This window comes from Neoarius graeffei, chromosome 1, assembly GCF_027579695.1.
Source record: "Neoarius graeffei isolate fNeoGra1 chromosome 1, fNeoGra1.pri, whole genome shotgun sequence".
NCBI classification, from domain to species: domain Eukaryota; kingdom Metazoa; phylum Chordata; class Actinopteri; order Siluriformes; family Ariidae; genus Neoarius; species Neoarius graeffei.
Genome location: NC_083569.1, coordinates 128961676 through 128989594, shown reverse-complemented (window position 1 = coordinate 128989594; position 27919 = coordinate 128961676). Strand labels below are relative to the sequence as shown.

The window sequence follows — 27919 nt, the reverse complement described above, 5'->3', positions numbered from 1 at the left end:
TTTCCACCCACACACAGGTAGATACAGGTGCACACCTAACTCATCAAGCGGAAGAAGAGAGTGAAAATGTGAACTTCACACGGTGAGTTTATTATTATAAATAACTTAATACACCCTCGAGAGTGCGGTATAAATAACCGGAAATGTGTTTTTGTGTTCAAACAGAGAAGAGTTTGTGTGAAATGGTCCTGTGGTAAAAACACTGAGAGGAAATAGTTGTGTAAAATGGCCCTGTGGAGATGAATCTCTGCCTGAGGAAGCTGTGTGAAGAGTTATTTTAAAACATTATTATTTTAGTAATACCGTAATGTTATTGGTTTTAAGCAGGAACTGATGGTGGGTTTTAAGTCGGTTTTAGATTGAGATTTTCGGCTTTGTGTTGAAACAGAGCTGAACCGGAAACTAACTTCAGCAGAACTTTCTACACAAACTCCAGAAGAACAATCACCTGAAGCCTGAAAGCGGTGCAGAAACACCACACCCGGGTGTTAATTACTGTTAAATATCAAGAATACTTTTTACTCGGGTGGATTTTTGTTTGTGTGTGTAAGAGTGTGAGAGAGTGTGTGTGTTGTAATGGCGGCCGCCTTCTTCGGCTGTCAGTCTTGGGCTTCACTTCCGCTTCTTCTAAAAAAAAGTTCAGCCCACCTTGAGTTTGGCGTGACGTCACCAAATGGTCACGTGATGTTTTGGTTGGCAAGAGGCTATTTATAAATGGCTGATTGGAGTTATCGGGTCATTAATTAATGATGGTTGTGTCGTGTTGTGTTATCGGCTGTACATACAGATTTGACAAGAATGATCCCAAGAGCTTTTAAAAATAATAAAATAAATTTGTTGTGCTCTGACATTGCTTAGATATCAACAAGAAGAGGAGTAAAAACGCACTCGCAGCAAATTTATGTACTTTTTGCAGTATAAATATTTGACATTTGAAGATTGGTCGAACTTTTCATGATCTGTATTTGAAGATAAATGGCATCGCCTGGATTTAAAACACTGCTTGTGCATTCTAAAGCAGAACTTGCTTAAGTTCAATACTGTATATCTTTGGTGTGTGCGTGTGAAGCAACAACATTAACTTCTGTTTCAAAGATTATATTGTGACAATTTAATCTGCCTTTTTATTATTATGCACAAAAAGCAAATATAAATGAGCATTTCAATAAAACAACTGAATAATTAAGACTTGTATGCATTAAGAGACTTGTAGGCTTTCATTGATTCTGTTGTGTATCTTGAAGGCATATCAGTCACAGACAGGTAGATATCGCTGAAGGTCCGGTTGGGTCTGGGGCTTGGATTTGGGTCCCATTTGTCCGTTACTGCGTAAGGATCAGGCAAAACTTTGGTGCCACTGTTATACAGAAGCTTTGCTGCATATCTCTGCTTAGCATCAGTTGGCAACGAACTTGCATACTGCAATAAATCGCCACGAAAACTAGGTGGTGATGCAACTTTGTCGGCTATTGTGAATGGTTCTTGCCAAAATTTTTATGCGCATGCGCAATATTACGTCACGTTCGAGTTTGGCGAATGCTCCTATTAGCTTGACCCGTTGACTGAATAAAACACCGTGTTGTTTTCGGTCATCTCACGGGGCCTCCCAGCATGCAACAGTTATCCAGCCAGGGATCCGCTGAATGGGGAAAAGACAACAACACGGTGCTCCATAGGTGTAGAATTGGGTATGGACGGGTCCATACCAATATTTCTGTTTGAAGAAAAATAAAAATCCCGCTCCGTGCACGGTACACAAATGGTTACTGTAGGTTTCCACTGGGTGAAACCACGCAAAATTGACTCATGAATATTCGCTCTGGGGGTGTGGTCGTGAAAACAGTAAGCAAGTTTGGCTACCATGTCAATTAGCAAGTGTGGTTGCAGTGACTGGCTGCTAGCTAGTAAGCTAGCAAACTGTCCTCGACGAATATACCGTTAGATTTGCTCGTAAAATGAATCAGTTAACAACAGTTCGTATTCAGTGTGTAAAAACGACAACATACGAATATGACTGATTTCTAAGTTTGTGTGGCGTGTAAATAACAATCCGACTTGATACAACAACTGGTGTTCATTAAGGTCACAAAGACGTTATTAAATCATATCAGATGTGCTGATGCTGGCTAATATTGCACAGAGTCTTGCTTGTGAAGTGCGTGCAAACTTTAGCAGCCCGCTAACCCTTAATCTGAAGCGCTTCAGTTAAGACCTGCAGAGCCCTGACCGAGTTCGGGTAACATGACACATGTCAACAACAACAACCCGATGGTGATGTGGACATTGTTCGAGGCCAAGACACCTTTTAATCAAATCAAACACTTTCACATAATAAGCAGAACAGCCTCTGTCTTCTGGATCAGAAGTGTTTAGTGACTCCGCCTCTCTTTTGAAAACGTCACATACCGAGTCCACACACGCTGAACTGATTGGATTTCGAGGTGGTTCATTTGAAAGCGGTGGCTAAAAACTTCTCTGTAGAACCACCACCTCTCCCTCTCCACTCTGGGCTCAAGAAAACAACAAAAGGGCAGTAATATAACAACAACCAATCAGAATTCAGATACATTCTTTTGCCAAGTAAAATTGTAACCTTTCAAAGTCTCAAAGTTCTCGAGCCCTCGTGCTGTTTTACTGTTAGATCGATCACATATCAGCTTAAACTGGCATTCTAAAACTAGTTAAAGATCAGAAGAGAGCCAACTCCCCCTGCCAGCCTCATGGAACGCAGTGTTTAAGGCTCCGGATGGGTTTTACTTCCATTTATGAGGGAAAGGAACATACACCCTCCCGACAGTCAGTGCGGTATTCGCTTGTAAACACGTTTGCAAATTGGTAGAAACAGTTAATCATCACATGCAAGATTTGCAATTAATCAAATGAATTGCATATTATTAATAATATCATTCATGAATTACTACAGTTCTGAACTTCAAATGTTAAAAGTCTGGCCTTTGGAGAGATGGATCTCTTTTGGTGGAACACAACGGAGCAAAATATTGTGACCCTCTAATGTTGACCTGAAGTTGGCGCCACTGGGGGTCGGCACTGGGTTTATGTCCCCACCAGTGTTAATACCAAACCTACGCCCTTGCCTACATGTTATCTCGTTCTAATTGTTGTTACTTTTATCCAAATGACAGCTGGCAGTACGTTGTTACTTTGCACTTTGTTTATCTGGGTGCTAATCTTTGAGAAACTGGATTGGCAGAATGTTGCCTGTGAAGAAAATAATTGTCTTTATTACCCTGTGCCAAGTTAATATTTACTTAAAGGAATAATCTGGAGTGAAATGCTTTTTAGGGCTATTTTCGCATGATTGGGAGTTCATACGTTGAGTTGGTAGCACAATCATGTCAATCGGTTGTGTTTTGAGAGTTCGTTTTTTGTGATTTAAACCGAAAGCGCTAACACGGCAGTGCAAGGGGCATGTCATTTCACCAGTACAAAACGCTGTTTTTAAAACCATTGCCAAGGTTCAAACAACATTACAGTTCAGTGGAAGTGAGTACAGGGTTCCTACACACAAACTGAAATGTCCCTGGCTCTGTAAGTGTACGGACAGATCGTCGAGAAGACTGAATACAAAACATACCTTCCCGAAAGTAGTTGTTCTCCAGACGCCATCTTCAGGGGACAGTCCGTAAAAGTCGAGTGCAGAGCTAAATCCTCTGGAAATGCACAATGACCTCCCATTGAAAATTCCAACCCGCTTGGACTATAATGTTGTTGCATGCAGTTTCCTTTTAATTTCGAGCTCAACACTAGACTGCGTTTCCATAAAATGCTACGAAATTGTAGAAGCAGCAACATTAGGCCATCCTTAAAAAAAATCCGTTTCCTGTCCACCGGGTGAGCAAAAAAATTTTCAGTCGGGAGGGAGGGATTTTTTTTTTTTTTATTATATATGGATGGATAAGAAATCGCAATGCTGTGTTTGCTTTTTCTTTCAGTACTTTTTTAATACAAAAGCAGACACATTTAATAAAATATGACAGTTTAATCAACTGAAACTTGTACAAAAACTTTGTTAGCATTTTAAATGCTGACTGCAACATTTGCAAAACTTTTACAAAGGTACTTAAAATGTCCGACACACAGACTTTTTGTAGTTCTAAATCGAGCGTTAGGCCGAGTTCGGATGAAATTACACTATTAAAATGATCACTGAATGATTTGTTTTTCTGAATCTTTACTATTTCGTTGTTCGCTAGAATACCATTTTGCGATTTCACACTTAAGCAAATGTTTGAAGACTCCGGATCTCCTTCCTTCATGGTGGCTGCCATTTTTTTTTGTGCCGCACGGCGCATGCGCAGAGCTGATTCGACAGGGCTTTCCACAAGCGCCGGCTGCCGGCCATACAGCCGACTACACAATTAAGTCCAGCCGGCTACTTTAATGACTATTATTTTTGTAGCCCACAGGCTCTAAATATTAATTTTCGATTTTAATAAAATTAAATGTTTATCTAACGGACTGACAATGTCAAACTGAACCGCACTCATTTAAGTTGTGATTTGCGCTGTTTGTACCGATAACCACAAATTCCCCGCAGACTTCGTTGATCAAGGGAGAGTAACTCATCCGCGGCCCCGACATGCGGTGTGTGTGCGCATTCAGCGGAGGCAGTAGTGTGTCGGAGGGAACAGAAGCAGAGAGAACGCTTATTTTGTCTCCGGTAAACCAGTCTTCTCTCGTTCAATTACGTGCTGGCATCAAAAGACACCGTTGGTTGTAAATGAAACCAAACTGAGTGGTTGGAGTGTATTTTCATACACAAATGGAGAAATGTTCGCCGAGTGTGTAATTGTGTAGCCCCACTGCAGACCGTTGTCGTTGTTAATTCATAGCATGCTCAGCTGCGTGAATGTGTCATGCACCGAAAATAAGAGATTTACAAGCCAGGAACGCCTCATGATGCAATACGCAAGAAAAGAAAGATGATTTACTGCCATTTTACTTTGTATTTGAGTAAAGTGAATAAATAAATGGTCTGTGGAAAATCCATTTAATCCTGGGAACTGCGTGCACAGGAGTTGTTGTGTTTACTCCCCCTGGCTGGCTACTTATTTGTCATGGCTGGCTAGTATGAGCCTTAGTGGAAAGCCCTGGGAATGCGTAAATGTCAAGTTCGATTTTAGATTTACGAACCCGAAAAAAATGTCGAAAAAACGGCGTTAAAAAAAAATTTCACCCGCACATACGGCACTCACCCGGCCGGTGGACCAGAAACAGAACATTTTTTAATAATGGCCTTATGGATAATTTTCAATAGTAGGCAGATATTTGTGTGCATGATCAAATTTTCAACATATTTGGTGAGTATATGACAGTGGTGGTATTGACATGGTTTTTTTGTTGTGGATCTTGAAGGAGATACTCAGAACCTTTATTTTTAAATAAATTTCTGAGTGGATAGTGTCTCCATCCTTGACTCTTGTATGCTGCATAAATGGGAATAAAAAAATTCCCACTGGAGCTGCCCCGCTGAGCCAGCCAGCCCTGAGCGCGTGACGTCACAGCGGGAACCGGTTTTAAGGCCGAAGCCTTTTACAGCAATAGACCAAAGTCATATAAATAAATTTCTGGTGAAAGTAAGAAATAGCGTTACCGACTCGCTCAACTAAGACTGATTTGACTTCACTGATTGTGGGTTGACCCTCATTAAAACAGGATGGGTGTTATAACTTATGCAACATACATGTACATGCATGCATTTTCACTGATAAAATGTAAAAGGCTCATTAAATAATCAGATGAACTGAGACAATCACATTCTGAAGCAAATTAAATAATCTTATACCGCTAACGTAAACGCACAATACAAGTGACCTGTATTAATCTAAATGCAGGTAAACAACGTGGTGATGTTTTTTATCCAAATGAGAGTCGGAGCTTACCCGTCTGTGTTCTCGCTTCTTGAAGGCCGATCGTTTTTGAAACAGTCTGACTTTCAGTTGTTCGTTCAGTTCTCCGTTCATTCACTTCTTCCACGTAAGGGCGAGACGGCAGCGATATCCAGTTTAGAAATCAGACGGCTGCTCCACTCATTCACTTGTCTTCACATTGTGTATTCCGCCATTACTGCTGGGCTCAAGCAATTACTAAAACCTGGGACGGAATGGGATGTCACCGGTTGTAGCAACAACCGCGGGGAGGTCACTGCCCGAGCGATATGTCCCGTTCCATTCCGTCCCGGGTTTTACCAACAACCCTCGGCTCACTCTTTGGGAGAATTGGTACAACTGAACTCCCTTTCCTTTTTATAAATAAATACTTTCCTTTTCTTGTAGTTTTCTTTTCCTTTAATTGTTGGTACTGCACCCTCTTTCAATCCGGGCTTATATCCAACGCTCCTCAACAGATCAGAGGTCTCATACGAGTCTTCAGTAAAATGTGCAGAGCAGAGGAGAGACCACTTCATAGGTGCCCAATGTGCCTGTGAACTTCTCGCAAAAAGTCTTTGCAGTTTGAACCTTCTGGGGCCATGAATGCAATGTAAATCCACCTTCTGTCGTGTTGCTGCACCGGCCAGCAACACATCTACGTGGCATGGTGATAAATTAGCTCTAAATGGAAGATCGGAGTTGCAGTCAGCTCTGTGTTTTAGTATAGCGGAAATGGCGATGAGACCGATAGACTTCCTGCTGGGACATTACGGACGTCAAGGTCATTCACTCAGACCGCTACCTATATAAATCACTTTAATTGTAAAAATTACTATATTAGATTTACCGTTAACACTTAACTATTCCTGTGCCATTCTTGAGGTCTCACAGCATTTATTCATGGCTCTGCGTATATGCTTTTAAGGGCGCTTTTATATAATGGTTCAAGTGGTCTTAAGGTTGTTTTACATGCCTGAAACGAACTAGTCATGCAATACAAAAGATGTAGGATAATCATTGCATTTAAGTATGTATGTGAGTGTCAGTAACAGCGTTGAGAGCACAAGCTTGAAACAGCCTCCAAACAGCCACCATGAACTACACTTCCCAAGAACCACAGCGCCCTCTGTCTCCAGCTTATTAATTACACCTGTCACTCATTTTCCCCCTTAATCAGCTTCCCTATTCATGGTTTTCCCCAAAGCGTTTTAGCGTGTCGGGCCCAATACGCTCGCTCTGCCTGCCGATACGCTTAGTCGCTTTAGTTAAAATCCGATACGCTTAGATTTATACCGATACATTAAATTTCCTACCCACAAGTAACTCGATACACAGGAGAGCAAATAACAGATCCATTAACATACTGATTATTTGTGTTAAACAAGCGGCCTTTTCCCCCCCCAATGTTTGTGTTGATTCTGTCAAAGTAATATGTCCGCGTGGTATGATGTAAACAAACTAATCTGTTGGCTGTGTCAAGTCAACGTGTCACGTGTTCAAACCGTCCAATAAAAACATCGAAAGAAAACGTCAGACATCCCGGAAGTTTCCGATTCATTATAAGCGATCTCATTGGCTGCCGATGTTGTTCCCCACCAGACGGACAAAGCCGACGGATTTTAATAAGCTAGGTGAAGACTCGCTGGACAAATTAATCCACATCGGCATGGATGACGGCGAGATGGACTATGAGAGGGCTGCCCAACATTGGGCCAAGCAAAAGCCAAGGAGAATTAATCTGCTTTAAAGGAGGAGAAAACTTAATTAGTTTGGGTTTGCAGAAAGATTATGTACTTAAACATTCTCTCACAAAGTGAAGTTGTCCAAATGTGTCAAGTACAGCATCATTTCAAATAATCATAAGCAGTTTTGGCAGTGTGATGTCACTGGGATCCATTTAACAAAAGGCGGCTCCGGATTATTCTTTTGTTAAAGGCTCACAGTGACATCACACTGCCAAATACGCTCATCGTTATTATTCACAATTATGCTACATTTGACACTTATTAACAAATTCTCTTCATGAATGTGTTTATAAATACATAATCTTTCTGCAAACTTAAATGTATGAATTAAGCTTTCTTTTCCTTTAAATATCTTGTAATCTTAATCTAGTCCATTTAATAAAGTGCCAAAATGTAAACTATAATATGCAGCTGCCTTACTTTTCTTTTCAGTGCATCTTAGTTCTACATATATTACGGTAATTGCATCCGAAACATTCTAAATCATTACAGTTATAGTAATGCAGCAACTTATTTTAAGGTGGCAGGTCTTCGGTTCAGATCCCTTTGTGATCAACAGGAGGTCATGATGATCGATTCTCTTCATTGGATTGCATAAGATGGAGCAAACCACTGTTCATATTTTCATGCACATTTTTGTTACAACACGACTTGATTAGAGGTAATTAAGTGCAAGGGATCGCCGTAGATTTTCAGATCTATCGTATACTTAAGTAATCGATAACAAAACAGTTTAACTTGCATGTTGAACTTTAAGGTGAAATTTCAAATGTGTTTACATTAATACTATTTAGGTCAGAAATCATTGAAGCACTGTTAAAATCTAAATCATGGATCTAAAACCTCTGAGACCCTGAAAATGCACCTGAGAGCATCTATTTTCAATACATTTTCCAGGGGGGCATGCCCCCGGACCCCCCTAGTTTCACTTCGCGCCGTTGGCGCTCAATTGTCTGTGTTTTATGCCACAATTTAGGGCTTTAATTTTTTTCTGTGGAAAAGACTGCTATTTAAACACCACTGTCATGCCTAGTCAGCGTAAAGTATTGTTCAGTGTTTACTTTCTGCCTGCCTTTTCGCTATTTGACCTTTTATGTTTCCTCGACCTTGTCTCCTCGTCTCGCCTTTATCCTTTTTGCTGATCAACCGACCTCTGCCCGTTTCTCTGACCACAGGTCTTGTCTACTGATTTGGCTTCATCTACAGTTTGCTTCTCCCACTCTCCCCTGCACCTGCATCCGTAAGTGCCTGCACCCTGACAGTGATGCTTCAGCAGTAAGAGTTTGTCTAAAGTTTGTGAGGTTAAATTTCAGTGTGTTACCCAGCTTTTTAACATTATTTTTAAACTAGAAGTTTGATCAAGGGTATTGTTGGCTCCTTCGATCTCGAAAGATCATGGCGATCTGCGCCAGGGGTCATCCATCAGTTGTTGAGTTGCAGCGCCTGGTATGACTGTATAGGCCGATGTGTGAGCCGCACGGTCTGCTGCAGGTGAAGTTGCTTGGTCGGGTGTCTGTTGGTGCCGACTACATTCTCCGCTGTCGTCGGAGCCTCCTCTCCCCCCACCAGGTCTCTCTCCTTTCCTCGGCTTCCCCAACGACGGCCTTGGTGGTGGACCGCCAGCCAGCGTGGTCTGAGACCGCCGTCTCCAGGTCTGCGGGGTTGAAGCCGCCTGCCCTTGGGTCGTGCTTGCACACGTCCTTGTAGAGTAGTGCAGGTCGTCCTGTGGGTCTGGAGCCTGTGGCCAGCTCACCATACAACAAGTCCTTTGGGATGTGGCCGTCGTCCATGCGGCTGACGTGGCCTAGCTGGCGCAGGCGTCTCTGGGTCAGCATGGCAAACATGCTGGGCATCCCTGCCTTGGCCAGGACACCTTGACAAAATATAGCACTCTAACCTTGACAGAAATTTGAAGGTTGACTTGTTCAGATCGGTCATTCCATTCTTTTTTTATGGAGCTGAGACCTGGACGTAGAGTCAAACAGCACTGACAAGGTGGAACTTAGACCAACCTTCTATGTCACGTCCAAAACATCCATTGATCTGCTCACATCACCCTAGAAGAAGTCTCTCGGGATCTTCAGCCTGTTTCCTTAAGACACAGGCAAAGAAAAGTTTGCTGGGCGCTGCTTTTGAGCTAAGGGGGAAACAGTATTACACCTATTACTTTGGAGCCTGACCAAGTGCCCGGTTAGGTCAAGGAAGATCACTTTCCCAGCGATTCTGTCAAAGGACTCCAGGATTCATGTGCAGGATCTCAGCACAGCAGTGGCAGACAGAGAGGCCTGGCGAGGGGTCGTTAGAAGAATCTTGGCCAAGGCCGGATGATAAGCCATTAGATGTTTTCATCAAATTGCTCATGTTAAATGATGTGTTCTCCCTTCCTCCTCCTCTTGTCACTTTAGCAGAACAAAGCTTGCAGTCTGCCTTACGTCTGTTGTCCCTTATTTTAAAATATGACCACATTGCTGACGACATCTCTGTGTACAATTGCTAATTTGCCTATACTAGTGTTCTCAATTTCTCATTTCTCTTTTCAGTTGACAAATCTCTCACTAGATACAAAAATCTGATGGGGCAGTAAAAACTGACGGAACACCCTCTGACTGTGGCCTTGAGTTTAATGTAATGTTATTAAGTGATATTGGTGTGTGGCATTAAATAATTTTTATATGAGCGCAGTACCAGCCCAATACTAGTATCGGTGCATCGCTTCGCCTAAGAGTGCCTCTAGTGAAATACGTGCCCTTATAAGAAAAAACAGAATAACTGAGTTAGCCATACAGCTAAAAATGCCAGTGTGAGCTGGGCAGAATCTGAGTCTGAATGTCTGGTTGATTTCTCACCTCTACAGGGCTGATGGTGGTGTTTGACATGACCTCCTCCTGTGTTCTTCGTGGTGTCATCTTCATGATCATCTCCATAACTAGTAAGTGATTTTATTCAGGTACGAGTGTATCACAGTAATATTTGTTTGTGAGCTTCCAGCGTTACACTGTTGTCTATCACCTGTACACACTGTGTGTGTGTGTGTGTATATATGTGTGCGCGCGTGCATGTGTACACATACACACGAGGGTAAGTCAAAAAGTTCTAAGACAGATGTTATAATTTCAAAAGGTGTGAAAGACATCCCCCAGAATTCTACAGAGAAGGAATTCTCCGATGGAAACGCCGCTTGCAGAAGTGTTTAGACTTAAATGGAGGATATGTAGAGAAATAGTTTTATTTTCATAAACAGAGATTTTTTTCAATTTGTCTTAGAACTTTGACTTAGCCGTGTGTGTGTGTGTGGGGTTTTTTTTTCCCCCTTTACCTAAAAGTATTTTCTCTCTGTTTCAGCACCTGTATCAGCTGTTACTACAGTACGGGTGAAGTTTAATCAGTCTGCTGCTCTGCCATGTGAACGGACCTGTTCTCGTGAGGCCAAATGGAGATTGTCCAGTAACGATCATGTAGTGGCTCAGTGTGATCAGATATCCTGCTGGTCAGAGGAGGGATTTAAAATGTCCCATGATGAGTACCTGAAGGGAAATCTCACCCTCACCATCCCTGCAGCTGATTTCAGTCAGAGGAAACTGTACACGTGTCAGTGTGATGGCAGAGACATTAAAGATGTGCAGCTCGTAGTCGACAGTAAGTGTCTTTACCTGCTCTACAGACCAACTGCTGCTGATTAAAAAATATATATTCACATTTACATACAATTAATTCTTCTTCTTAGAACTGATCTCATTAGTTCAGCTGAAGCCTGGTGAAGATCTGCTGCTGGATTTGCACGTATCAGAGCGAGTGGAGGTGATCTATAACCACAGAGATTCAGATAAACAGATCTGCAGTGTGGACAGAAGCTCACTCCACTGTACAGCTGAATACACCTCGAGAACATCACTCACTAACACGGTTCTCACACTGAGAGGAGTCCGGTCGACTGATGGGGGAGTTTACATCGTCCGAGATCCGGAGGAGAAGGAAGACCTTCATATTTACACAGTCAGTGTTGAAGGTAGGGGGATTACTGTCCTGTCTATAATATATAGTTAATATACTGTCTTCCTTTAAATGATATTTTTATTACCATCAGTCTCTCTCACTGAGCACAGAGCAGAGGCAAGCTGCCCGAGAGCGGAGATCTTCTAAGGGAGGAGATATGCCACTTTAAGGTTCCTGAATAGAAATTTATGAAAAGTCTAACACCTAAGATGTTAGTTGTATGCACATGTCCTGCCTTCTCTCCATAAAGCCAATCGTCTGCTGAACTGGAAAACACTAAGCTGATGGTGGTGTTGTACTCAGGAAAGCCTGTAGTTGCACTTGCGTCGTAGAAGTATAGTGACCACGTAGTAACCTTGCACATGCATAGTAGAACCTGTGGGAGAGGGAAGCTTTTTAAACCTCATTTTGAGGGCAAAGTCACCAAACTTTTAGGCGTTTTTTAAAAATCATATTTGATTGATTTTCTGCACATGCAGTTTTTACGTTCCGGTGGCCATTGAAATCGCAGTCATTTTTCTCTCCCTTTTCTCTTAGATAGGAGCCTGGTCTTGTTAGACTGATATAATTTTAATTTCCCTGAGGGAACCCTCCCAAAGGGATCAATAAAGTTCTATCTAATCTCTAATCTATAACTGTGTGTGTGTTACCAAGATGGCTGCCAAGTGGCAGGACTTGCCTATAAGGATGCATGGTTTTCCCCAAAATGTTTTAGCGTGTCGGGCCCGATCCGCTCGCTCTGCCTGCCGATACGCTTAGTCGCTTTAGTTAAAATCCGATACGCTTAGATTTATACCGATACGTTAAATTTCCTCCCCACAAGTAACTCGATACACAGGAGAGCAAATAACAGATCCATTTACATACTGATTGATATTTGTCTTAAACAAGCGGCCTTTTTTTTCCAATGTTTGTGTTGATTGTCAAAGTAATATGTCCGCGTGGTATGATGTACGGGTGTGCAAAAATATCGATACGGCGATATATCGCGATACTTTGTCTTCTGATTCAATATCGATACTCAATTTGAATATCGATATTTTTTTCAAATAATAAATCATGTTTCAGACTGGTTGTAAATCCAGTACGACTTCCGCACCTCCGATCCGCGAGGTGTCGCTGTGCCGCTCCCTCACTGCAAGGCACTCTTCGTCTTCTCTTTTTTCCCCGGCGGTTGCAGTGAGGAATAAAAACAAGCAAGCATGGCTGTTAACGTCAACCTAGAGACGCCGCCGCCGCACTTTAAGGCAGATGTTTGATTAGGGATAAAATTAGCTCATGTTTTAAGTCGTTCAAATTCTGTAAAGCTGCTTTGCGACAATGTTTGTTAAAAGCGCTGTACAAATAAACTTGATTTGATTTGATTTGATGTTTGGAGGCACTTTGGATTCCAAAGGAAAGGAGAAAAAAAAAAAAAAAGTGAGCCGGTGTTCTGTAAAGTTATCCTACCTCTTGGATTTGTCCTACCGAGCCTACTGCGCATGCGCGAAATCCAGGAGGGTAGGAAAATTCAACAGTAGTTTTGTCCTACCGATCAGCTGGGCTGATAGAAAATCAGTGAGTATTTCACGCATTTGCCGATTTTTGTTTTGTGCGTATTGGTCGAGTCTTTGGCCGAGTCAAATAATTTGTAATGCCTTGTTTTGAATAATAAACCGGTCTGTATGAGAACTTGCTAATTCATGTGTTCTGCGCATGCGCAGTAGGAGACTAAGATGCCCACTGCACTTTTCAATGCGTTTCAGACAGTGTGCTGTTCCTGCAAAATAAGCACAAGTTAAATGTTCTCAGGTATACGTTCTCAAGTTTACAAAGAACAAATTGATATTAGTGTTAGCACTGAAATGTATGTGCAGTCTGCAGTGCAAGTTTTAAGTTTTCATAAAACAATTTGATTCTGCTTGTTAAGCAGCACTGATGTGTCCATGCTTACAGAAATGGGAATTTTCTGTATGTTGTAGTGAAGCAACTCTTGGTTTTGCCAGCAGTGGAATAGAGACGAATATATGTCTGGCAAGAGTGTGTAGTTATGTATGTGAAATGTAATTTTACAGTGGTCAATAAATTCTGATTTTCTTCAGTGACAGATATCGTGATGTGGTTGAAATTTCTTGCAATATATCGATTATCGCAGAATCGCTGTACCGTGATATTATCGTTATCGTGGGCAAAATATCGCCATAGTATCGTATCGTGAAGTATCTGGTGATACCCAGCCCTAGTATGATGTAAACAAACTAATCTGTTGGCTACGTCAAGATCACGTGTCAAACCGTCCAATAAAAATATCGAAAGAAAACGTTAGACATCCCGGAAGTTTCCGATTCATTATAAGTGATCTCATTGGCTGCCGATGTTGTCCCGCACCAGACGGACAAAGCCGACTGATTTTAATAAGCTAGGAGACTCGCTGGACAAATTAATCCACATCAGCATGGATGACGGCGAGATGGACTATGAGAGGGCTGCCCAACATTGGGCCAAGCAAAAGCCAAGGAGAATTAATCTGCTTTAAAGGAGTAGAAAACTTAAATCCATTAGTTTGGGTTTGCAGAAAGATTCTGTACTTATAAACACTCTCACCAAGTGAAGCTGTCCAAATGTGTCAAATACAGCATCATTTCAAATAATAATCATAAGCAGTTTTGGCAGTGTGATGTCACTGGGATCCATTTAACAAAAGGCGGCTCCGGATTATTCTTTTGTTAAAGGCTCACAGTGACATCACACTGCCAAATATGCTCATTATTATTCACAATTATGCTACATTTGACACTTATTAAGAAATTCTCTTCATGAATGTGTTTATAAATACATAATCTTTCTGCAAACTTAAATGTATGAATTAAGTTTTCTTTTCCTTTAAATATGTTTTAATCTTAATCTAGTCCATTTAATAAAGTGCCAAAATTTAAACTTTATAATATGCAGTTGCCTGACTTTTCTTTTCAGTGCACCTTAGTTCTACATATATTACGGTAATTGCATCCGAAACATTCTAAATCATTAGTTATAGTAATACAGCAACTTATTTTAAGGTGGCAGGTCTTAGGTTCAGATCCCTTTGTGATCAACAGGAGGTCATGATGATCGATTCTCTTCATTGGATTGCATAAGATGGAGCAAACCACTGTTCATATTTTCATGCACATTTTTGTTACAACACGACTTGATCAGAGATAATTAAGGGATCCCTGTAGATTTTCAGTCGATCATAGACCTCAGTAATCGATAACAAAACAATTTAACTTGCATGTTGAACTTTAAGGTGAAATTTCAAATGTGTTTACATTAATACTATTTAGGTCAGAAATCATTGAAACACTGGTAAACTCTATCCTATAAATCATGGATCTAAAACCTCTCAGAGACCCTGAAAATGCACCTGAGAGCATCTATTTTCAATAAATTTGCCGGGGGAGCATGCCCCCGGACCCCTCCTAGTTTCACTTCGCGCCGTTGGCGCTTGCTTTCACACCATTGGCGCTCAATTGTTTGTGTATTATCATGCCAGAATTTACTGTGTGTGTGTGTGTGTGTGTACAACCCAGATTCCAAAAAAGTTGGGACAAAGTACAAATTGTAAATAAAAACGGAATGCAATAATTTACAAATCTCAAAAACTGATATTGTATTCACAATAGAACATAGACAACACATCAGATGTCGAAAGTGAGACATTTTGAAATTTCATGCCAAATATTGGCTCATTTGAAATTTCATGACAGCAACACATCTCAAAGTTGGGACAGGGGCAATAAGAGGCTGGAAAAGTTAAAGGGACAAAAAAGGAACAGCTGGAGGACCAAACTGCAACTCATTAGGTCAATTGGCAATAGGTCATTAACATGACTGGGTATAAAAAGAGCATCTTGGAGTGGCAGCGGCTCTCAGAAGTAAAGATGGGAAGAGGATCACCAATCCCCCTAATTCTGCACCGACAAATAGTGGAGTAATATCAGAAAGGAGTTCGACAGTGTAAAATTGCAAAGAGTTTGAACATATCATCATCTACAGTGCATAATATCATCAAAAGATTCAGAGAATCTGGAAGAATCTCTGTGCGTAAGGGTCAAGGCCGGAAAACCATACTGGGTGCCCGTGATCTTCGGGCCCTTAGACGGCACTGCATCACATACAGGCATGCTTCTGTATTGGAAATCACAAAATGGGCTCAGGAATATTTCCAGAGAACATTATCTGTGAACACAATTCACCGTGCCATCCGCCGTTGCCAGCTAAAACTCTATAGTTCAAAGAAGAAGCCGTATCTAAACACGATCCAGAAGCGCAGACGTCTTCTCTGGGCCAAGGCTCATTTAAAATGGACTGTGGCAAAGTGGAAAACTGTTCTGTGGTCAGACGAATCAAAATTTGAAGTTTTTTATGGAAATCAGGGACGCCGTGTCATTCGGACTAAAGAGGAGAAGGACGACCCGAGTTGTTCTCAGCGCTCAGTTCAGAAGCCTGCATCTCTGATGGTATGGGGTTGCATTAGTGCGTGTGGCATGGGCAGCTTACACATCTGGAAAGACACCATCAATGCTGAAAGGTATATCCAGGTTCTAGAGCAACATATGCTCCCATACAGACGACGTCTCTTTCAGGGAAGACCTTGCATTTTCCAACATGACAATGCCAAACTACACACTGCATCAATTACAGCATCATGGCTGCGTAGAAGAAGGGTCTGGGTACTGAACTGGCCAGCCTGCAGTCCAGATCTTTCACCCGTAGAAAACATTTGGCGCATCATAAAACGGAAAATACGACAAAAAAGACCTAAGCCAGTTGAGCAACTAGAATCCTACATTAGACAAGAATGGGTTAACATTCCTATCCCTAAACTTGAGCAACTTGTCTCCTCAGTCCCCAGACGTTTACAGACTGTTGTAAAGAGAAAAGGGGATGTCTCACAGTGGGAAACATGGCCTTGTCCCAACTTTTTTGAGATGTGTTGTCATGAAATTTAAAATCACCAAATTTTTCTCTTTAAATTATACATTTTCTCAGTTTAAACATTTGATATGTCATCTATGTTCTATTCTGAATAAAATATGGAATTTTGAAACTTCCACATCATTGCATTCCGTTTTTATTTACAATTTGTACTTTGTCCCAACTTTTTTGGAATCGGGGTTGTGTGTGTGTATATATATATATATATATATATATATATATATATATAGATATATATATAGCTGGATAGTACAGTGGTAATGCTCACTGACTACGACGCAGGAGATCGGGGTTCGAATCCCGGTCGGGGCAAAACATCATCCAGTAAGGGTCCTTAGGCAAAAACCCCTCATGATATATCAGCCTACCTCAGGAATGAGTGAAAACATAACTGAAAGAGTCATACCGGCTCAGACGTCGCCCGGGTCAACAAGGTCTGCGTCAGTTGCTAGGGAACCAGGGCAAACTGATGAGAAATGGGCTACTGGAACAAGACATCGATGGACGAGGACAGAAAATATGGATTTGCTGGAATGCTACTATACAAGCAATCCCAGAGAGAGGGGATACATGCAGAGAATGTGGGACCATTGGATACTTCGAAACCCACAATCAAGGCTAACAAAGAAACAGCTATTAGCCCAGTGTTCCAACATCCATAATCGAAATCTGCTATCACAACTAGAGATTAATGAAATACAACAACGATGCTACGGCAAGGGGGAGCCAGGAAGACAGGTCAGCGGGGAGATGTCATCATCCCCACAACCAGAGATTGGGTACCAAGCCCCAACAGCTAACAGCCTCAACACAAGAGCTGCTGACCTGAGAAGGAAGATCGTGACCCAACTGGAAACCTGGAGCCCCCGACGAATACCGAAGCTGAGTTGCCAAGTACCTTCAGAAGATCTACTAGTAGATGTGAATGCTGCTCTGAAGACAATCTCCACAAGAACCATCACTGAGACCAACAAGCTGATACACAGTACAGCAACAGTAATCATGGAGATGCTTGGACACAAGGTGGGCTCGGGACATAACAAACAGTATCCACCATGGAAGAGACTATTAGAGGCCAAGATAAAGGCAGCAAGGAGAGAAGTTAGCCAGCTAGCTGAACTACAGAAAGGGAACATGGTGAATAAAGGGGCGCCCAGGAAGTACAACTCACTCTCCATACCAGAGGCACTCGAAACTGCCAAACAGCGACTAACAGCTCTGGCCACCCGGTTGAGGAGATACACCAAGGAAGGAGAGGCCAGGAGAATAAACAAGCTGTTCTCCACTGAACCAGCCAAGGTGTACTCTCAATGGCAGGGGAACAACAACCGGTCAGACCCACCAAGAGCTGAGGTGGAAAAATACTGGAAAGACATATGGGAAAGAAAGGCATCACACAACACCGATGCCCAATGGTTAGTGGACCTAAGAGCTGACCACAGCAACCTCCCAGAACAAGAACCAGTAACCATCTCAATGGCAGACGTCCAAGAAAGAGTGTCAAAGATGAAGAGCTGGACAGCACCAGGCCCTGATATGATCCATACGTACTGGCTGAAGAAGCTAACTGCACTCCATGAACGCCTAGCAGCACAGATGAACCAGCTGCTGAGGGATGGAACCCACCCAGAATGGCTAACCCAAGGCAGGACAGTCCTAATCATGAAGGACCCCCAGAAGGGACCCATCCCATCCAACTACCGGCCAATTACCTGTCTCTGCACAACATGGAAGGCCCTGTCAGGCATCATTGCGGCAAAAATGAGTAAGCATGTGGCTCAATACATGAGCGAGGCACAGAAAGGAATTGGCAGTAACACCAGAGGAGCCAAGCACCAGCTACTGGCCGATAGAACAGTCGCCCGAGACTGTAAGAAGAGACAGACCAACCTGTGCACTGCCTGGATTGACTACAAGAAAGCCTACGACTCAATGCCACACACATGGATACTGGAATGTCTGGAACTGTATAAGATCAACAGGAACCTAAGGACCTTCATACAGAACTCAATGGAAATGTGGAAGACAACCCTAGAGGCCAACTCAAAACCCATTGCCCAAGTCAACATCAAGTGCGGCATATACCAAGGAGATACGCTATCACCACTGCTGTTCTGCATAGGCCTGAACCCCCTCAGTCAGATCATCACGAAGAGCGGCTACGGGTACCGATTCCGTAGTGGGGCAACAATCAGCCACCTGCTCTACATGGATGACATCAAGCTGTATGCCAGGAACGAGCGAGAAATAGACTCGCTGATCCACACCACCCGGCTCTACAGCGATGACATAGGGATGTCATTCGGATTGGACAAGTGTGGCCGGATGGTCTCAAAGAGAGGCAAGATGATCCAGACTGAAGGGATTGACCTACCAGAGGGCAACATAGGTGATATCCAAGACAGCTACAAGTACCTTGGCATCCCACAGGCTAATGGAAACCATGAAGAGGCCACAAGGAAGTCAACCACAGCCAAATACCTCCAGAGAGTAAGGCAGGTCCTGAAAAGTCAGCTGAATGGTAAAAACAAGGTCCGAGCCATCAACATGTACGCACTACCAGTCATCAGATACCCTGCTGGTATCATAAACTGGCCAAAGGAGGAGATAGAAGCCACAGATATCAAGACTAGAAAGCTCCTCACCATGCATGGAGGGTTCCACCCCAAGTCCAGCACCCTGAGACTATACACTAAGCGGAAAGAGGGAGGCCGAGGGCTAGTGAGCGTCAAGACCACGGTCCAGGATGAAACATCGAAAATCCGAGAATACATCAGAAAGATGGCCCCAAAGGATAAACTGCTAAGTGAATGTCTCAGGCAGCAGAACCCTGATGAGAGTGCAGAGGAGGAGGAGGAACAGACAACCTGGAGAGACAAACCCCTACATGGCATGTACCACCGTCAGATAGAGGAAGTGGCTGATATCAAGAAATCCTACCAGTGGCTGGATAATGCAGGACTGACAGACAGCACAGAGGCACTAATCATGGCAGCGCAAGAACAGGCCATAAGCACAAGAGCCATAGAGGCCAGGATCTACCAGAGTAGATCAGACCCAAGATGCAGACTGTGCAAAGAAGCCCCTGAAACAGTCCAGCACATAGTAGCAGGGTGTAAGATGCTAGCTGGATCAGCGTACATGGAGAGGCACAACCAAGTGGCTGGGATAGTATACAGGAACATCTGCAACCAGTATGGAATAGAAGTACCCAAGTCCCAATGGGCCATACCACAGAAGGTGGCTGAGAACAACAGGGCCAAGATTCTGTGGGACTTCAGCTTCCAGACTGACAAACAGATCCTGGCTAACCAACCGGACATAGTGGTGGTGGACAAAGAGCAGAAGAGGGTGGTGGTGATAGATGTGGCGATCCCAGCTGACGCCAACATCAGGAAGAAGGAACATGAGAAACTTGAGAAGTATCAAGGGTTGAAAGAGCAGCTGGAACGGATGTGGAAGGTCAAGGGTTGCGTGGTCCCCGTGGTAGTGGGGGCACTTGGGGCAGTAACCCCCAAACTGGGAGAGTGGCTCCAGCAAATCCCAGGAACAACATCTGAAGCCTCAGTCCAGAAGAGCGCAGTCCTAGGAACATCGAAGATACTGCGCAGAACCCTCAAACTCCCAGGCCTCTGGTAGAGGACCCGAGCTTGAGGATGACATGGATACCACCCCCCCGCCGGGGGTGAGAAGGAGATTTTTTTTTATCTCGACACCGTTCTAACTCTGACACGTCTGTCCTGAAACGGAGTACTGCGCTTGGATACGGTTTTTGGAGCGACGCACCTGTTGTCGTCATTTTACTGTCTTTTTTTTTTAAACCCTATAGAGAATAAATGGGGCTCACGAATTGAGTCGTCCTGCTCAGACACTCATCGGAGACCCACCAGACTTCGTGGCACCTCAGGCCAAATCCCCAACACATGCATGCAATCGGTTCTGACCCGCACTTGTTTTCCTTTCTTTTCGCTGATCCCTTCCCCCCATTCACTTCCATTCATTCCCCCCCCCCCCCCCCCCCCCAATTCAAATGAATGGAGTTTTGGGAGAAAACCTTAGTGTTGCGTCACGTTCTAAAATCTGTTTTAAATCATGCCACTCTCCCTGTTAATCTACCCAACACCATGTAGATCATATGTAGTAAAAAAAAAAATTGGAGTGTGAAGTGTCGTGTCACGCTGCGAGTTGAGCCATTTTTAAACCGAGATTTTAGAGTACGCAGCTACACACACTTTCTGTAGATTATGTGAAAGATTCTGCAGTGCGGTGTCTCATGTCTGATCCCGTTTCCGTCAGTGACCCTCTGTTCCAGCTGATCAAGCACACTTCGCATTTTCTCTGTGGAAATGCAGTCTCGTTCCAGCTTGTGCTTTTTTTTTTTAAGCATCATTGTGGTATTTATATGCTACATGAGGCATACTTATTTAAAAACTGATAAATTCAGTAAAAATACTTTGTAAAACTAGCAAAACTATGATGCAAAAAGGGAATGTAAACAGCGGAGTTGCTCCAAGGGACATTACCTGATGTCAGTGCATACATCACCACCGCAGGAAGCCCATCTGACATTTTGAAAAATTCATATTTTTGGAGACCAAAGTTTGATTTTTGAAATCTACAGTTACTTTTATTTAAAATAAGTTTGAGAATAAATCCACTGTAGGATCCCTTTAATAATTGCATTAAAGGGATCCTGACAACTTTTTTTTTTTGGAAAAATGTATCCTCATTTTGAATTTGATGTCAGTAATAATGAAAGACTGAAAGTTGTGTCATGCAAAAAAAGAACTAATTAGATTAATTGGTGGCAGGTCAATAACATGATTTGGGTATTTAAAAAAGCATCCCAGAGAGGCGGAGTCTCTCAGAAGTAAAAATGGGGTGGGGTTCACCGCTCTGTGAAAGACTGGGTGGGCAAACAGTGCAACAATTTTAAGAATAACATTCCTCAACGTAAAACTGCACAGAATTCTGGTTTCACATCATCTATGGTCCATAATATCATCAAAAGATTCCGAGAAGCTGGAGAAATCTCTGTATGCAAGAGACAAGGCTGACAACTGACATTGGATGCCTGTGATCTTCAGGCCCTCAGGAGACACTGCATTAAAAGCAGACACGTGTCTGTAGTGGAAATCACTGTATGGGCTCAGGAACACTTCAGAAAACCATCGTCTGTGAAAACACTTCATTACTGCATCCACAAACGCAAGTTAAAACCAGATATAAAAATATCCAGAAACCCCGCCCCCTTCTCTGGGCCCGAGCTCTTTTACGATGGACTGAGGCAATGTTTCAGACCAATATGCTGCCATCCAGACAATCTTTTTCAGGGAAGACCTTCCTTCTTTCAGCAAGATAAACCACTTTCTGCACAAATTGAAACTGCATGGCTCCGTATTAAGAGTCCAGGTGCTAAACTGGCCTGCCTGCAGTCCAGACCTGTCTCCCATTTAAAACATTTGGTGCATTATGAAGTGCAAAATATGACAAAGAAGACCCCAAACTGCCGAGCAACTGAAATTGTATATCAGGCAAGAATGGGACAACATTTTCTCTTTTGAAACTACAGCAGTTGGTCTCCTCAGTTCCCAAATGTTTAGAGAGGGTTGTTAAAAGTAGAGGTGATGCAGCACAATGGTAAGTACGCCTGTGGCAGCGGGGGCGTGGTCAAGCGCCGGTCTGTGACCGGAGGGCAGAGTCACTACACCTGATGTCAATTAACCTGTGTTTGTGTGTCTTCCCAGTGACCGTGCCCTATATAAAAAGAAAGAGAGAGAGAGCAGAGGAAGTGAGCTCTCTCTCCCCAGCCAGACGACTTGTGTACGCATGTGCATGCATGGCTGAGAGTGAATTTTGCATCTGAAAAGAGCAAAATAAACAAGTTATTGAACTTTATTCTGGCCTGCCGTCTTTCTGTGCTCCTCCACCTCCTACGAACTGCTACAACGCCCCGTCCCAACTTTTCTGAAATGAGTTGCTGACATAAAATTCAAAATAAGCATACGTGTTTCAAAAAACAAATTCCTCAGTCTCAGCATTTATGTTGTCTTTGTATTATTTTCAATGAAATATCAGGTTTCCATGAATTTGCAAATTATCACAGTTTTTATTTACAGTCTATACAGTGTTCCAAATTTTTTGGAATTGGGGTTGTAACTTTTGTGACCTGATTTCTGTATTTTGCAGCTCCAGGACCAGAGTGTGGTGTACCAGTGTGGGCGATTGTACTGGTGGTGCTGCTGCTGCTGGTGGTGATTGTTGGCACACTGTATGTGAAGCGTGTAATCCTGAGGAAGCAAAGACAACAGCAAAGAGCAGTAAGTAGTGTGTGTGTAACTGAGACATTCGGCCCCATGAGGTGGTCACTCAGATGAGTGTGGGTGTGTGTGGGTGTGTGTGTGTGGTAACCAGTAGATGTTTGTCAGTCTGAGTGTGTAATAATCTGCTGCTGTTCTTGCCATTTTCTCACTCTGTTAGTGTTGAACAGTTTATTTGTCGATGCAGATCAGTGAGACTGTCACGGTTACTGATTTGGGGAAAAGACAAACCTTTCTCTCCTTCAAAAATAACTTTTCTTTTCGCTAGCATTAGCTGGTGAGCTCCCTCTGTTAGCGGTGTGACCTCTGTTCTTAACCTGCAGGAATGTGTGTGTATATTTGACCTTATCGCCTGTTCCTGAATAACGTGGACATTACTGCAGCGTTGAACGTGGCACAGAGCCAGTCAAGCATGTTTTCCAGCTAATGCTAGCCTGCTGGTTAAAGCACAAGCTCTGGCTGGAGGGAAAGGAGTTTGGGGTTTTGATTTCTCAGTATGCAGAGCAGTTATCCCCTCTCCCCGAGCTTTCTGTGCTTCTGAAAGAGATGGGAGTGGCCTAGATATTTTTTTTTTATTTATTTTAAAGTGAAACAATCTATCATGCCTGTTTGCTTCTTGTGTTGTGCAAATGTATTTCCTGATCTGTGTTCTCTGTGTATTTGGTTATCTGATAGGACTTGAACAGCCTGCCAGAGACAGAACGGCTAAACACGGGGACTTCAGAAGATCATTTCATACAGCAGGCTAATAATGGAGGAGAAAGAAGGCAGATGGCTACAGCTGTAAACGGACCCATAGGGCGGTTCCGCATAGGACTGGCAGAGTTGCCTGATGTCCTACAAATGGACAGTAGAGCAGAGAGTGGGCAGAGATCAAACAGCTCCACAGCAGTTCACAACTGGGTGAAAGTGCCACATAAGTGCAAACGGTCCAACTCTAGGAAAGATGAAGTACGTAATACAGTTTAGAGATTCTACAGCTAATGACTTGTATGAAAGAGCTGAACAACTCTGCACAGCAACATCAGTATTTTAGTGGTGGAACAGGTGTGTGTATCATGTGTTTATTTTATAGTGTGTATAATGTGAAGTGTTTATACACGCACCAAAATCTCATCTCATTATCTCTAGCCGCTTTATCCTGTTCTACAGGGTCGCAGGCGAGCTGGATCCTATCCCAGCTGACTACGGGCGAAAGGCGGGGTTCACCCTGGACAAGTCGCCAGGTCATCACAGGGCTGACACATAGACACAGACAACCATTCACACTCACATTCACACCTACGCTCAATTTAGAGTCACCAGTTAACCTAACCTGCATGTCTTTGGACTGTGGGGGAAACCGGAGCACCCGGAGGAAACCCACGCGGACACGGGGAGAACATGCAAACTCCACACAGAAAGGCCCTCGCCGGCCCCGGGGCTCGAACCCGGACCTTCTTGCTGTGAGGCGACAGCGCTAACCACTACACCACCGACGTACTAAAATATACAATGTGAAGTGTTTTTATATTTTATAGTGCATATAATGTAGTGTTTATATTTTAGTGTGTATAATGTGAAGTGTTTGTACACACACACACACACACTAAAATGAATGAATGAATTTTTATTTCGAACATGTTTAAAAAAAAGTATGTAACTATTTGTACATACTGTAGCAACCCTTGGATCCCAAAGAGAGTCTCGACTGATGCTCAAGGTGTATTTTATTTTACTTACAGCAAAGTCAGTCCAACATCACTCATAGCACCGTGAAAACTGTATCATGGTATACAAAACAGCAAATCACCATACCGTTCTCACAGGTACATTTCTTAATTGAGACATCAATATTAAAACAAAGGCATTCACATTTGGTTCCAACACTTGATACAAAGTTACAAAAACTTCAAACAAAACATACCTCACTGCGCTCACTAAGGATGCAACATATAATCATTTCTCTTCTGTTGTAAAACAGGCATCAAAATATCCTTTTCTTTTGCAGCAAAGCTTGAGTGGTGGAGCATGGACATCAAGCCTTCTTAGCTCAAACAAAGCAGCTTCTTAATTGATCACACCTGGTTGCTACCTTTACAAATCTCCCTCTTGTGGAGCTACGGTGTCACTTAAAGGACAAACAGCACCCCACGTCCATACAAATCCACACACATACAATACTCACTCAACCTCATAGCCCAACCATTCTAAAGCACAAACAGAAATTTAATTAAATCTTATATTCGTAAATAACATAAAATACAAATGAAAACACATTTATGTAAGTTTTACTCAAGAGAATAACAAAACACCTACAAAGACTAGTGTGGTCCGTTACACATACAAAGAAAGAAAACGAGAAATTGAGAAAAAATAATAAAATGACACAGAGCTAAGACATTACAAAACACCGCACATTGTTCGAAAAAGGAGTGGGAAGAAGTACAATACTTTATACAATATAAAAATATACAATATAAAGTGTTTTTATATTTTATAGTGTGTATAATGTAGTGTTTATACACACACTAAAATATACAATGTAAAGTGTTTATATTTTATAGTGTGTGTATAATGTGAAGTGTTTATATTTTATAATGGATATAATGTAAAGTGTTTATACACACACACTAAAATATACAATGTAAAGTGTTTATCTTTTAGTGTGTGTATAATGTGAAGTGTTTATATTTTATAATGGATATAATGTAAAGTGTTTATACACACACACTAAAATATACAATGTAAAGTGTTTATCTTTTAGTGTGTGTATAATGTGAAGTGTTTATATTTTATAATGGATATAATGTAAAGTGTTTATACACACACTAAAATATACAATGTAAAGTGTTTATCTTTTAGTGTGTGTATAATGTGAAGTGTTTATACACACACACTAAAATATACAATGTAAAGTGTTTATCTTTTAGTGTGTGTATAATGTGAAGTGTTTATATTTTATAATGGATATAATGTAAAGTGTTTATACACACACACTAAAATATACAATGTCAAGTGTGTTTATAATTTATAGTGTGTATAATGTAGTGTTTATACACACGCACTAAAATATACAATGTAAAGCGTTTTTATATTTTCGTGTGAGTATAATGTAAAGATCCAAGATGGCGCCGCGGACGCCTGCCTCGGGACTTCACCCTCTCGTACTTTGTGTTTTGTGTAATTGTTGTGTTAATTCTTCTCCGTGCTTTCACGGAAAGCCGTTGCGCTGAGGTTTTTTAAAAATGTTTCCGCATTGTGCTCCTGATAGGAGCATAATGCGGGGGGTGTTTTTTTTTTCCTCTCATCTCGCATTTCTCTACCTCTCCCTCCTCTGAGCTTTCCTGCTTCTGCTGACTCGTCTTGTCTGAGAGGCCCTTTCTGCAGCGCTCTTTGAATCAAAATTCATGGATTTGATAAACTGGTCTCTTCACGCAATTGACACAATCTTCTCGACTAGAAGCCTTGGTTTGGGGGAACCAGCCTGTTGGGGTTCACCCCAGTCAGAGACCCCGATTCCTTCGTGGGCCCCCTCGGATCCAAGGACAAATGAAACAGGTCGATAGAAACAGACGGGGAAAACCAGAGAGTTCACATGCCAGTTTATTCGCACAGTCACTTCGTCAAAATGGAAACATTCTTGGAAACATCTTATAGTATCTCTGTGTTTATGTTTTGTCTTCGTGTGTGTGTGATGGGTGTGCGTCTATGTAGAAGTGGGTAATGATCTTGAATCAATCATAATATAAAAACATATTTCTGATGACAGTAAGGTACAGATAGATATCAGAGTTACGGCTTATGGTCAATATTATGGTTAATATTCATTACATAGAGCATGGAATGTCTAAACACAGATAATGTCTAGTCTACGGAGTCTATTCAGAGAAGGTCAAAGACATTAGTTTGCACAGAAAGGATCTAATAATTAATTTCTTAACACATGAATGTGTAAGTCAGTAAATTACATCTTGATTTCATCAACATAAGCAAAATAACAAATATGTCTTTAATAATGCTAAAACAATGTTATAAGAAAATAAACAAAAAATAAGAACAACTTAAACATAAGAACAATGAGAATATGTCTGAAAGAGAGAGAACAATTAAACAACTAACAGGATTAAACTCATAACTAAATTAGGTTAATGCTTTTAAACTAAAAACCCTTAGAATCATAAGATCTTAACTATAATTATAATGTCATTATGAAACTAATCTAAAACTATAAAACTAACATTAATCACGGAATGCATTCATTAATTACGGGATCCAAATCACTACCATAGTATATTTCAAGCTTTTAAGAAGCTATAAACCTAAGTTTCAACTAAACATGAATTAACATAAACATGAACCTTAATTCTACCATTTCAGAGTGTGTGGGGGTCGATCTGACACCAAAACAGACCTTGGTGAATCTTTCAGACACCTCTCTGAATGAATACACATTCATATCAAAAAATAAACAAAATGTTCCCAAACAATGTCCAGCCAAGACAGAAGGTCATTTTTAACTGAACCTTAAGTTAATCTTTAATTTTGTCACCATTTTAATAAATTACTGCCTTCTTGGTCAAGAATAATACTTATATAAACCTAACAATCCCCCCCTTTGATAATAGTATCACTATTATCAAATCCTAGGATCATATTTGATCATTATCACCTCATGATCATATATGTGATTACATCGAGAATTAATCTTTGCCCTTCTTGACGTATATTGGTGCTCAGAGGGCGGGCATGCCCGATCAGCCCTCGTCCCACCTCACCGGAGCTTAGAGAAACTCAAAACCTCTTAATTCCCAGATACACATTACTCTGAAGGAAGTAATTTGTTCTAAAACAGTGAGGGAAAATGAAATTAGAAGGCATATCGACCTATAGTGAGAACAGAGTCCTGTAAGAATACAGAGTTTCAGAGCATAGAGATGTGTAATAATAGTAGAAAACGGCATCAGATGAAAGACATAACACATTCGTGTGGTGTGCGCTTGTGCAGTCCAGTTAGCGAAGTTAGTCCAGA

At 41.9% G+C, this 27919-nt stretch overlaps 1 protein-coding gene across 1 annotated transcript; it reads left to right on the top strand.

Annotated features, from left to right (window-relative positions):
• Positions 1-25487, top strand: LOC132889862 (uncharacterized). Its single transcript, XM_060926691.1, has 8 exons — positions 1-82; positions 8812-8876; positions 10491-10565; positions 10979-11272; positions 11361-11642; positions 22778-22908; positions 23584-23859; positions 24899-25487. Exons 3-8 carry the CDS (start codon positions 10496-10498, stop codon positions 24959-24961), a joined length of 1116 nt encoding a protein of 371 aa, XP_060782674.1. The 5' UTR covers positions 1-82; positions 8812-8876; positions 10491-10495; the 3' UTR covers positions 24962-25487.
• Positions 25488-27919: the final 2432 nt, after the last annotated feature.

What these genes read in the sequence shown, in the direction of transcription:
- LOC132889862 (XM_060926691.1), top strand. Translation starts at nt 10,496, where the DNA reads ATGGTGGTGTTTGACATGACCTCCTCCTGTGTTCTTCGTGGTGTCATC. An exon ending in TTACACAGTCAGTGTTGAAG is followed by an intron (nt 11,643 to 22,777) that starts GTAGGGGGATTA and finishes TGTATTTTGCAG; the next exon opens with CTCCAGGACCAGAGTGTGGT. An exon ending in CCAACTCTAGGAAAGATGAA is followed by an intron (nt 23,860 to 24,898) that starts GTACGTAATACA and finishes TTTCTTTTGCAG; the next exon opens with CAAAGCTTGAGTGGTGGAGC.